The 12,375-nt window shown below is 43.0% G+C and overlaps 1 protein-coding gene across 2 annotated transcripts in view; it reads right to left on the bottom strand.

The window, feature by feature from the left end:
- LOC144986772 (uncharacterized) overlaps window positions 1-12,375 on the bottom strand; it is a 62,249-nt gene that overhangs the window by 31,620 nt on the left and 18,254 nt on the right. Inside the window, exon 1 of one of the 2 annotated variants that reach the window (XM_078934835.1) lies at window positions 4,091-5,546. The exons of the other annotated variant lie outside the window; for it this stretch is intronic. Within the exon in view, the coding sequence (XP_078790961.1) occupies window positions 4,091-4,235 (145 nt within the window). The 5' untranslated portion in view covers window positions 4,236-5,546. Of the gene's footprint in view, window positions 1-4,090; window positions 5,547-12,375 lie in introns of those variants that run through there. 2 annotated transcript variants of the gene reach the window in all.

Genomic DNA, 12,375 nt, shown 5'->3' with positions numbered 1-12,375 from the left:
AGCAGGGGTACACAGCTCAGCTCTCCCATGAATGCACACCTGTTGGTGCTTTGACATGCCTTGAAAAATGAAAGCCACGTCACCCTAGGTCTTGCGGTATTTACACAAGGGAAGGGAACCGGCAAATTTAAAGTGACAGTCCAGAATTTTCATAAGGAGCGACAGCGCAGAATGCCATTTAAAGGGATAGCGCAGAATTTCACCAGGGTTACACAAAGCTGTCCAGCATCCGGGACAACCGCTGTCAACCTCTGTTCGAGACGGAGAGGACCATGAGTAGCTCGCCGCAGACTACTGCACCCCCCGTGCAAAAAGGAATGCTACCAGAGGTCCTTCGTCCCTTCGTTTTTTTGACAGTTATTGATAGATATAATAACTATCAGAAATCCAGGATTTCAGGAAAAGGGGGTGGTTTAAGTGAAAAACGTCTGAAATAGATTATGTCTTTCAATCAGACATTATTAAAAACCAGTTGTTTCTTTTATGGAGATTAAGCTATGGAATTACATATCTGTCATAAAATGAAAGGGCGTAAAGACAACTAAGCGGGCATATTTAGGAACTGAGTGAGTGAACTTTACAACCGCGCTGGCGCAATCCTAACTGAGGAGGAACACGGGAATAGAGCAGCTGCAGTTCAGTTAATTTAGATCTTCACAGATTTGGACTTCCTGCTTTAATAACTCCTCTGATCAACGTTCAAATGTGTCAGCAAGTATCTCACTCATTTTGTATTAACACAGAGAGTGAACTTCAAAAGCATTTTTAAATAAAAAAGATCATTTTTATTGCCTTTTAATCAGAATTGTTTGTTTCAAACTGTGAATGCAAACAGAGCAGCGAGTCGGCTGCCAAGGGACCGTCAACAAAGTGCAACTTCTGTGAAACACATTCTGTAAAAATCAGTACTAAACTTTTAAAAAGCGATTACATGTCTATATTTATAAGAACTGGTAATGAATACTCATCAACATAGTCATGCTACATTATTATTATTATACTAAATTTTGTTTGAAAGTCAACTTCTATTTTATTGCTTATATTTTTTTAAATTTAATAGATATGAATCATAACATAAATGCTCAATAGCTCTGAAGATACTAAAGCTTCTGTCACCAAACCTCCTGTACTGACTAATCATGACCTTATTGTCCTACTGCAACAAAGATTATGTCATAATTCAAGTTGTTTATCGTTAGGAATTTTTCATATATAAATATTGATCAGATTTGGTCAAAAATGCTCAATAGCGTTGAAGATGCTGTAGTTACTGACACAAAACTTCCTGTACTGACTAATCATGACCTTATTTTCCTACTACAAAAAATACTATGTAAAAGAATTCTAGCATCTTCAGAGCTATTGAGGATTTTTGACCAAATCGGATCCATTTGTAAATATGAAAAATTCCTATTAATAAACAAAGTGAACTATTGACATTCTTTATTTTAGTATGACAATAAGGTCATGTCAAGTTACTGATAACTTTAGTCATGATTCATATCCATTAAAATTTGAAAAAGTATATGGAACAAGATAAAATGAAGATGGACTTTCCTACAAAATATGTATTGTAACAAAAATATGCTTTATAATAATTTTATGAATTTTTTGTGAGATTATTGATTTTTACACTGTGGTGTTTCACAGTTCACAGAGGTTGCACTTTGTTGACGCTCCCTTGACAGCCGCTGCTGCATGTCTGCATTCACAGCTGAAAGCGAACAATTCTGATTAAAAGGCAAAAAAAATCTATTTTCTTCAGAAATGCATTTGTGGTTCACTCTCTGTGTTAATATAAAAGGATTGAGATACTTGCTGACATATTTGAACGTTGATCAGAGGAGTTATTGAAGCAGGAAGTCTGAATCTGTCGAACCGCTGCTGCCAGAGAATTAAAAATAATGAATCCATGGTTCACAAGTGAGGACGCTGGCAAACCAACTCCAACAAGACAAGAAGACGCAGCAGCAGCTGAGTTTCCGCAGAAAAGGAAAGGCCTGTGTTGGAAGAACGACTCGAGGCTCAGCGCTGCTACTTCCAGCAGATGACAGTGAAAGCTGTCCATCATCCGCTCCTTTAACTGAGACGCAGCACCCGGGGAGTTACGCCACACTGTGGGACTGCAGGACTTAAACTTGGCCGGAGGTGTCTGTTTTCACTGTTCTTAGGAGCCGCATAGCAGAGACGGACTCTGATGATGAGGAAAGGGAATAACTTGAGTTATTCTGGATTAATGGTCCTGTTTTTATTCGTATTTATGCACAAAAAGTTCAGTTTAAAGGTTTAGCTTTAGTGTGATCAGTATTGTTCACCCCCTGTGTGACTAAGTTTGATCCCCCTGTAATACGAGTTTATGAAATTCATGCATTTTTGTGTAAAATAAAGGATAGAGAACACAAAAGGATGTTGTCAAATTGTTTGTGTGTGTGTGTTGGGGGAAGTGTTACTCACGCAGGGAGTAAGTTAGTGCAGAACCGCCACTGCTTAAAACACAATAAGATGTTAGCAGGGCTCCAGACAGAATTTGAGAGTGTGCGACTGGATGTAAAATTCAGTTGCACACTCTCAAATTTTGGTCGCAGAATGTGCTACCAGTAAATTTTGTCCCTCCATATTTTTTATACATTAAACGTGGAAGGAGCACGTCAATGCTCCATGAAATGATCAATAAAATGATAAATATGACACGAGCGCACATGCATGCAGACAGACACACAAACTTGCGCGAATACTCATGAGACTGTAGCACACGCGAACACACACTCGCGTGTCATTGAGTGATGCCAGAGGCGGCCAATGCGCGTGAGAAGAATAGGGAAAGTCACTGTAAGTGGCTAAAATGCGTGGAGGGGGCGGGGCCTAGAGATAATCGAGTACGCGTAAACATCTGTGGGAAGGAAATGGAGACAAATATCATCACAACCTGATATGTGTGCCTGAGCTATGAGCAAGCGAACTATTGATTTGTTCTGACTATTGATTTGTTCCGACCTGCAGCTAGTGTACCAGTGCCAGAGTGTACAGCAGGGGTATCAAACTCGCGAAGCAAACCATGGTTCTCATCATGCACGGCTGTTACGGCAGCACACTGCTCCCGTTTTGTAATGTATGTAGCCTTTTTTTTTAATCAGTTGGTATTTTAAATTATTATAATTGATCCCTGAACTACAAAAAACCCATCAGGACACATGTCCCATAATGCATTGTTTTGTAGTCTGTAGGGCAGCTTTCAGTCAGTGCAGTACTATATTTCCAGCTGCGTTCGCTCAGGTTGGGGTCTTGCTTCCGCCCCTTTCTGGTGATATTTTTGTTTTGATTGACAGGTGATGTTAGAGCAAAAACAGAAATATGTCTCACACCAGGTGATCTGTGCAGCGTTGCGTCCATCTGGGTGATCTCAAACACGCTTATTGTGCATCTTGGCTGCACCTGTGTGGTGTCGCCAACATGAATTTCCATCCCCTAATGTTTACATACATTTACATACAAAACCTTTTTTTATTCTAAATGTATGGTATTTTGTTTACTATTTGTACTGTCATGACAGCGATGGTGCTGTCAGTTTAACTTGTTGTTGCATCTTCAAGAGTGCAGAATAAAATGTGACACTGAATTTGGAACAGCACATTGTAATTTCTGCATCTATTATTAAAGTATTTATTTGTAATACAGTGGAAATTAGTAGATTTGGTTAGAATGTTGATTTACGGTATGCGCCCCTACAATTTTCAGTTGGGGGCCACTGTGCTCCTAGTGAAAAAGTTAGTCTGGAGCCCTGCTTAGGACTGTTACTTTAAACGCTTTAACACAAATGACTTGAAAAAGACATAAAAACACGAATGGTGGTTCGTTCGTAGAAGTTGGTTGTGGTCTGTCGGTCGTTGTGGTCTGTCGGTCGGTTGTCAGATTACTTTTGGGCTCGAAAACTGTCCCACTATCTGGCAACACTGCTCCCTCGTTTTAGCGGTGAAACTAAAACAGCAGAACCATTGGAGCTATAATCCAGCCACAGTTTGGATCCAGAAAGCAGCACAGACGAAGAAAAAGAAAGACGTTCATGGATCTATTTCTGCAGCAGTGAACGTACCAACTATGTGTAGCTGCAGCTGTGGGTTCCAGCTGCTATCCAGCAGTCTGCGCTGACGACAGAGCTCCTCCTCGTTCTGGACGATGGTTCCTTCAGCAGCAGAAAGTTGTTCTCTGACAGAACCTTCCTGAGGTTCTGAAGACATGGTTCCTGCTCCGATCTTCAGCTCCAACTCCCACAAACACTGCCGTCCTCTTCACTGCAGCTCCGATCGATCATCTGCTAGTCTCACAATCCCAGAAAAAAGGTCCAAACAGAAACTTTTCTCCTAGTTGGAGATTTTCCTGAAAGTTCCTGTGATCCTGCAGGAGTCAGTTCTGCTCAGCCTGCAGACCAAACAGAAAAGACTCTGGAAGCTTCCACATGTGAAACTTCAAGACAAAGAATCCAAACAACAACATCTGATTGGTTGACTTTTGGAGGGAAAGCTGCAACAGTCTTCTGTGATTGGTTCAGCCGTCCCTGCCCCCACTAGTCCACTGCACAGGGGGCAACATTCCAGGGGGGGTTGGTAATCTCCTCCTTCTATTGTTTCTGCCCCACTGGCTCTTTCAAAATAAAGGCTTGTTGTAGCAGAAACCTGAATGGAACATCAGAATGGACTCAAACTGCTGCTGGTTTCAAAGCCTCGTTCTCAACGTCCAGCTGAACTGTCCCGTTATGTTTAATTCTTTCTGCTTTTTTGATTCTTTCTGCACCATGAGTGAGAGGGAGGGAGAAGATGATGAGTTTATTTAGCAGCCCTACTGCCAGAAAGTGTCGGTCAGCTATGGAGAAATGGTAAATGATTCCATGATGCAAATCTAAATTGGTCCTTTCATTTTATTGTTATAAAAATATCTGCAGGCTCAAACTTTGACATATGAGAGTTCAAGAAGTACAATTAATTAAAATGGAAAAACATTTAATTGAATTGGAGTAAAATTACATTTAGTTAGATAAATGTGTAAATTTGAGTTGTAAAAAATATTAAGTTGGATAGACGTAAGACATTAGATTGAATAAATTTAACTCATTACTTGTAACCAATTGAAGTAATTCATTTAAGTTGGATAAATTATATACATATGCGTCACAATAAAAATAAAAATGAGATAAAAACTCGTGTGTTTGCTTTGTTCTTTTTCTCCAAGCAGAGTCTAAAAGTCTCAATCTAGCCACAGGGGTTGCAAGCCAGTTGCCTCTGTGCCGGTCCCAAGCCCGGATAAATAGAGAGGGTTGCGTCAGGAAGGGCATCCGGCGTAAAAATTGCCAAAATAACCATGCGAATCATCCACAACACTTTAGACATACCGGATCGGTCGAGGCCCGGGTTAACAACGACCGCCACCGATGCTGTTAACCTACAGGGTGTCGGTGGAAATTTGACTACTGTTGGTCGAAGAAAGAGGGGAGGCAGAAGGGTCCGTGGCCAGAGAGAGAAGGGAAAAGGCAGGAACATAGGTTTGAGAATAGGGACTCTTAACGTTGGCACAATGACAGGGAAAGGCAGAGAGCTGGCAGACATGATGGAGAGAAGGAAGGTAGATGTACTGTGTGTGCAGGAGACAAGGTGGAAGGGCAGCAAGGCACGTAGTATTGGAGGAGGATACAAACTGTTCTATCATGGTGTTGATAGGAAGAGAAACGGGGTAGGTGTGATTCTGAAGGGGGAGTTTGTAAATGGCGGTAGTCAACACTTACTTCCAGAAGAGAGAGGAACATAGAGTGACATACAGAAGTGGAGGTAGGAGTACCCAGGTGGACTACATCCTATGTAGACGAGGTCATTTGAGAGAGGTTAATGACTGCAAAGTGTTGGTGGGAGAGAGTGTAGCCAGACAGCACCGCATGGTGGTGTGTAAGATGACTCTGGAGGTCAGGAAGAAGAAGAGAGGGAAAACAGAAAAGAAGACCAAGTGGTGGAAGCTACAGAATGAAGAAACTTGTGAGGAATTTAGGCAGAAGTTGAGACAGGTCCTGGGTGGTCAGGATGAGCTTCCAGATGACTGGGAAACTACAGCAGAAATTATCAGGGAAACAGGTAGGAAGGTGCTAGGTGTGTCATCTGGAAAGAGGGAAGACGGTAAAGAGACTTGGTGGTGGAATGAGGAAGTACAGGAATGCGTCCAGAGGAAGAGGTTGGCTAAAAAGAAGTGGGATGTAGAAAGGACTGAGGAAGGTAGACAGGAGTACAAGGAAGTGCAGCGTAGAGTGAAGAGAGAGGTGGCAAAGGCCAAACAGAAGGCTTACGATGAGCTATATGACAGGCTAGACACAAAGGAAAGGGAGAAGGACTTGTACAGGCTAGCCAGACAGAGAGACAGAGATGGGAAGGACGTGCAACAGATAAGGGTGATTAAGGACAGAGATGGAAAGGTGCTAACAACCCAGGAGAGTGTACAGAAAAGATGGAAGGAGTATTTTGAGGAGCTGATGAACGTGGAAAATGACAGGGAAAGAAGGGAGGAAGATGTGGTTGTTGTGGAGCAGGAAGTAGCAGAGATTGGAAAGGATGAGGTTAGGAAGGCTCTGAAAAGGATGAAGAGCGGAAAGGCCGTTGGTCCTGATGACCTACCTGTGGAGGTATGGAAGTGCTTAGGAGAGACAGCAGTGGAATTTCTAACAAGGTTGTTCAATAGGATTTTAGAGAGTGAGAAGATGCCTGAGGAATGGAGGAGAAGCGTTCTGGTCCCGATCTTTAAGAACAAGGGTGACACGCAGAACTGCAGCAACTATAGAGGAATAAAGTTGATGAGCCACACAATGAAGCTGTGGGAAAGAGTAGTGGAAGCCAGGCTTAGGAAGAAGGTGGAGATCTGTGAGCAGCAGTATGGTTTCATGCCCCGTAAGAGCACCACTGATGCCATTTTTGCTTTGAGAATGTTGATGGAAAAGTACAGAGAAGGTCAGAAGGAGCTGCATTGTGTGTTCGTAGATTTAGAGAAGGCGTATGACAGGGTGCCGAGGGAGGAGCTGTGGTACTGTATGAGGTCGTCTGGAGTGGCAGAGAAGTATGTCAGAGTAGTTCAGGACATGTATGAGAGAAGTATGACGGTGGTGAGATGTGCTGTAGGTCAGACAGAGGAGTTCAAGGTGGAGGTGGGACTACACCAAGGATCAGCTTTGAGTCCTTTTTTGTTTGCTATGCTGATGGACAGGCTGACAGACGAGGTAAGACAGGAATCTCCCTGGACAATGATGTTTGCGGATGACATTGTAATTTGCAGTGAGAGTAGAGAGCAGGTGGAGGAACAGCTAGAGAGGTGGAGGTTTGCTCTGGAAAGAAGAGGCATGAAGGTCAGTCATAGTAAGACAGAATACATGTCTCTGAACGAGAGGGATCAAGGTAGAAGCGTTAGGTTACAGGGGGCTGAGGTGAAGAAGGTGCAGGAGTTTAAGTACTTGGGGTCAACAGTTCAGTGTGATGGGGAGTGTGGAAAAGAGGTGAAGAGGCGAGTGCAGGCAGGTTGGAGCGGGTGGAGGAAAGTGTCAGGAGTGTTGTGTGACAGAAGAGTGCCAGCAAGACTCAAAGGAAAGGTGTACAAGACAGTGGTGAGACCAGCTCTGCTCTATGGGTTAGAGACGGTAGCAGTGAGACAGAGACAAGAGGCTGAGATGGAGGTAGCGGAGATGAAGATGTTGAGGTTCTCCTTAGGAGTGACCAGGTTAGACAGGATAAGGAACGAGTACATCAGAGGGACGGCTCATGTTGCCTGTGTTAGCGACAAAGTCAGAGAAGCCAGACTGAGATGGTTTGGACATGTTCAGAGGAGGGATAGTGGATATATTGGTAGAAGGATGTTGGAGATGGAGCTGCCTGGCAGGAGGGCAAGAGGACGGCCAAAGAGGAGATACATGGATGTCTTAACAGAGGACATGAAGTTGGCTAATGTTAGGGTAGAAGATGTTCATGATAGAGTGAGGTGGAAAAGGATGATTCGCTGTGGCGACCCCTGATGGGAAAAGCCGAAAGAGAAAGAAGAAGAGTCTAAAAGTCTCAGCAGGAAAATGACAGCAGAGGATCCAAGATTTATTATTTTTTCCTGACTTTTTGTCTTTAAAAATCACAGTTATTTGGTCATTTTTTTATTATTTTTTTATAAATAGTGTTATTTATTTTATTAAAATGATCATGAATTAATAAAACTTTATTATAGGGCTTTATAATAAAAAGATAAAAGCAGTTTAAAGTTTTAAAGAAAAAGACTTAATGTGGCCTCACAAGAAAAAGTTTGGTGACTCCATCCTAGCATCCATGGCTACATTCACACTGCAGGGCTTAATGCTCAATTCAGAATTTTTGAAAAAATTCAATTTTTTGCAAGGCCGTTCTTATTTCCAATAAAATGCGAACATTTGTGATCTCCTGTGTGAACGTGAAGTGATCCAGAAGTGACCCGCAGTAATCAACTCAACTGTGAACGACGTCACTCTTGTTTGTGGAAGTAGCTAACGTTAATGTGGTCCTGAGGGAATTTATTTGGTTGGCTCGGTTGGTAAGGTTAGCGGCTACCACGCAGGAATCCATTACCATTACCATATCAATTGAGCAATGAACATCACCCAGTGAGGGTCCTTAGGCAAGGCCCTTAGCGCTACTGCCTCCCGAGCGCAGTTAGGCTGCAGCTCACCGCTCCCCCAGGGGATGGGTCAAATGCGGAGAAGAATTTCCCCATTGTGGGATCAATAAAGTACCAATTATTGTTATTATTATTATTTGTCTTTGGTGGATGCACACAAAAAGGCAGGAGACGGAGGTACCAAGGTTAAAATGATTTGATTACAAAACGTTCAAACGCATTAAAAATGGACCAGTTTAAAAGACAGATTCAGTCTGAGGACCAGAAGAGTAAAGGGAGGTGGAGACTCCCAGAAAACCAAAATAAAATGTCACCCCACTCACGTGATGCAGACCGGGGGAAAGCCCCCACCTAGAACACAGGACAGACCCCTGAGTCCTCAGCACTGAGGGGGGAGGGGGGGGGAACAAAGGTGAATTACACAATAAAAGCACAACTCTAAAAGAATTGTATAAAATTCTTAAAATGACAATAAAAGAAACTCTTGTGAGAGTAAGTCTGCCCCTAGGGGGCTGCTGAATGAAGTTTTTGTTCTGGTGGGGGTGAGGGAGGATTCAGGCGTGACGCCCCGTTTAGTCCTCCGTTTCTCAGGCTCAAAGGCAGCTGAGGAACACCTGGACCCGGCAGAACCCTGTTCCGAGTCCACAGGGATTCTGGACACGAGCAGTGACAGTTCCTTAAAATGTTTCTAAAAATTCAGTCTAGAAAAAGCAGCAGCTGTTCGGCGGGCGGGAGCGTCAGAAAGTCCCTGACAGACTGTTCATCACCTGGGAGGCTCAAATGCAGATGCTGTATTTTGGCTCAAGAATCTGTGCCTGAAGTTCTGATCCGGAGCTGTGAGGCTAAATGGAGGTGTGCGACAGGGGGGTGGAGCTGTGAGTCGATGGGGGGGGGGGTCCCTTTGTTTCAGTTGGAGGAAGGGCAGAGTGGACTGCTTGGTGCTGAGAGACTTACAGACACCACAATCACTGCTGGATGATGAATACATTTACTCTTTATTTTCTGTCAATAAATAATATTTATCAATAAATCCTTGATTGTAAATGATGGATCTAAAGTTGAAAAGAAGTCAAAGTGCTGACTCAGCACAGATCAAAGGAGACACAGATGATTTCCTGGAATGAAGAAAACATCAAACATCATGATGTGATCTGGAACTGAGCTGTTCTTCAGAAGATCCTCCCAAACATGGAAACTGTTGCTGCAACACGTGAAGGTTTGGTTCTGTTGCTAGTGAGATCTGATGGATCAGAACCAGACTTCTGTCAGCTGGAACTGGGGCTTCTTCCAGACCATGTGGCCTAATGGACAAGGCGTCTGAGTCCGGATCAGAAGAATGAGGGTTCAAGTCCCTTCAAGGTTGGATTTAGATAATGTTCTTTACCAGAGAACTTGGCATTTAGCATTTGGGGGAGAGAGGAACTTCCTGACAGGAAACATAGTCAATTATCTGACATCCAGGATTCATTTCTTTCTTTGTTGTCCTTTCAGACTCACTGGAATCCAGCTGCTATGGTAGAGTGTCCTTGTTGAAGCTTCATGTCTTGTTTGTCTCTTTCATGTTGGTTGATCTCTATGGTTTTCTCTGTGTGGTCAGAAGGTGACGATAAAGGAAACATCCAGTTTCTGCACACGTTACTTTTAGGCTAATGCTAAGTAAACAGAGAAAACATCTCTGATCTGATTGGACCAAAGCATGTGAGTGAAGTCCACAGTGGTTCCTGCTGTGAAGATCTGTTTCTCTGTTTGTGGATGAAGAGAACAAACGAAGCAGTTCTGCTGTTCCTGAAGTTCCAACATCAGGTTCATAGAGACCAGCATAGACCAGGGGCCTGTTTCACAAAGGAGGTTAAGTGTAAACTCTGAGTTCATAAACCCGGAAATCAGGGAAACCCTGGGTTTTCCGTTTCAGAATCGGAGGTTTGTCAAACCAGAGAAAGCAGAGTAAGTCAAACCCGTTTCTGAAAGAGAGTTAACTTTTACTCGGAGTCAGTATCCATGGTTACTTATGCTGTGAACCTAACCTGGTCGGGAGCAGGTTTTATTCTCCAAACTCGAAGTTTCTGCCGGTCCCCTCCCCTTTTTAAAGACGAAGCACTATATTTGGCTTCAACCTTCATTGCCCACATTTCCGTCACGCGATCTAAGTGACAAGAATGGCTTGTCCTTTTTTGGATTACCCAATAGACGAGGAGGCTGCATTAATTCGTAGAGAATTACATTTACGTCGTACGAGGATTTTGAGACCTCGACTCGATGTTTTGTCATTTCCCCATATGTTTTTGTTTGAGCGTTACCGTTTTTCGTTGCAGTCAATTACATATATACAATGAAAACAACATTAGGTCTTGCTATGTAGATGTTTCATATGTCAAATATTGTCAACAAAGCCTACATCCATGACATGCTCACATTTGACCTGATTGAATTATGTTTTTATACTTCATTTTTAGCTGCTGCCATGTTCTTTTAATTCCTGCAGGATTGCATCTACATGAAAATGAAATCAGGGACATTGAATTAGATTAATGTAACAATTACTTTTTGGAAACACAATTTTCTAGCACTGCTTACTTTCTTAATCCCATATAAACCTATACCACTTGATCAATACAAGGGTAGTGTTGCAGTGTGTGTGTGCTGAGCGGGGTGCGATCCACGAGAGACAAGGGGAGGGGCGATTGCAGGTGCAGATGGGGGGGGGGGGGGGGTGAGCACGGATGAGGAGGACGGAGAAGGTGTCATTCCCAGAATAACTGTTTTGGAGTCATTCTTAATCCGCTCTGGAGGTTGAGGGTTTCCAACGGGAAGTGAACCCCGAAGGAGAATTCCCTTCAGCCCTGAAGGAAATCTCCCCTGCGCTTTTGACCACGCACGGTCGGAAAGACGAGAGAAAAGAAGGAAGTCTTTGCGCAGCGAAAGGTTCAACAGTAGACAAAAGTTCACTTTTAAAAACACAATTGCATGTATTAATATTAAAATGACCAACGTTTGCTAGAGGGGAAGGTTAACAAAAAAGTCCTCTAAACATTACCGACGTTAAAGGCATTTTCCCCCAGATTGGTTCTGAACACTATGCAGCATTTCATGCATTTACACCAGGAATAACACTTCAAAAGTACACCTAAATATCACCATTTTTTATTTCACACCTTACGCTATTTAAAAAGTTATTACAGTCAATATTTATAACAATGATTTAAATGCAAACTTACGCATTAACTTGAGCAGCTATGTTTTCCCACGCTAACTGTCTCTGTTTTGCAGATGCAGCGGTGTTGCTTTTCTTCTGGAATATGTTCTCATATTCACTGCAACTCTGCAGCAGCACGTCAAGTTCAGCTGGCGAAAAATACGCAGACCTCTTTGTTTTCACGGTTGCCATGGTGACTCGTGATATCTGCGCTCCATTGATAATGGCTTCTTATAGACGCGGTGCGCACGCTCACCTCCGAATCAGTCCACTCAGAGTTGATTGATCTAACGCGGATCAGCTGCTCTGAAACTGAAAACTCAGAGTTGTCAATCTCTCGATTGACCAACTCAGAGTTCAGGTTTGACCTCAGAGTTGGTTGAACCTCCTTTGTGAAACAGGCCCCAGGAGTCTGACTGATGCAGACTGATTGATAGAATGACTCATGAGGTCATTTGAGTTCATCTGCTGCTGATTACCTGGATCAGGTGTGTTTAGCCAATGAGGAGCTTTAATGGTAGGTTAGATCA

This window comes from Oryzias latipes, chromosome 2 (assembly GCF_053564925.1).
Source record: "Oryzias latipes strain Hd-rR chromosome 2, Olatipes_Hd-rR_3.1".
Lineage (NCBI taxonomy): Eukaryota > Metazoa > Chordata > Actinopteri > Beloniformes > Adrianichthyidae > Oryzias > Oryzias latipes.
This window is presented reverse-complemented; position numbering and strand designations above follow the sequence as displayed.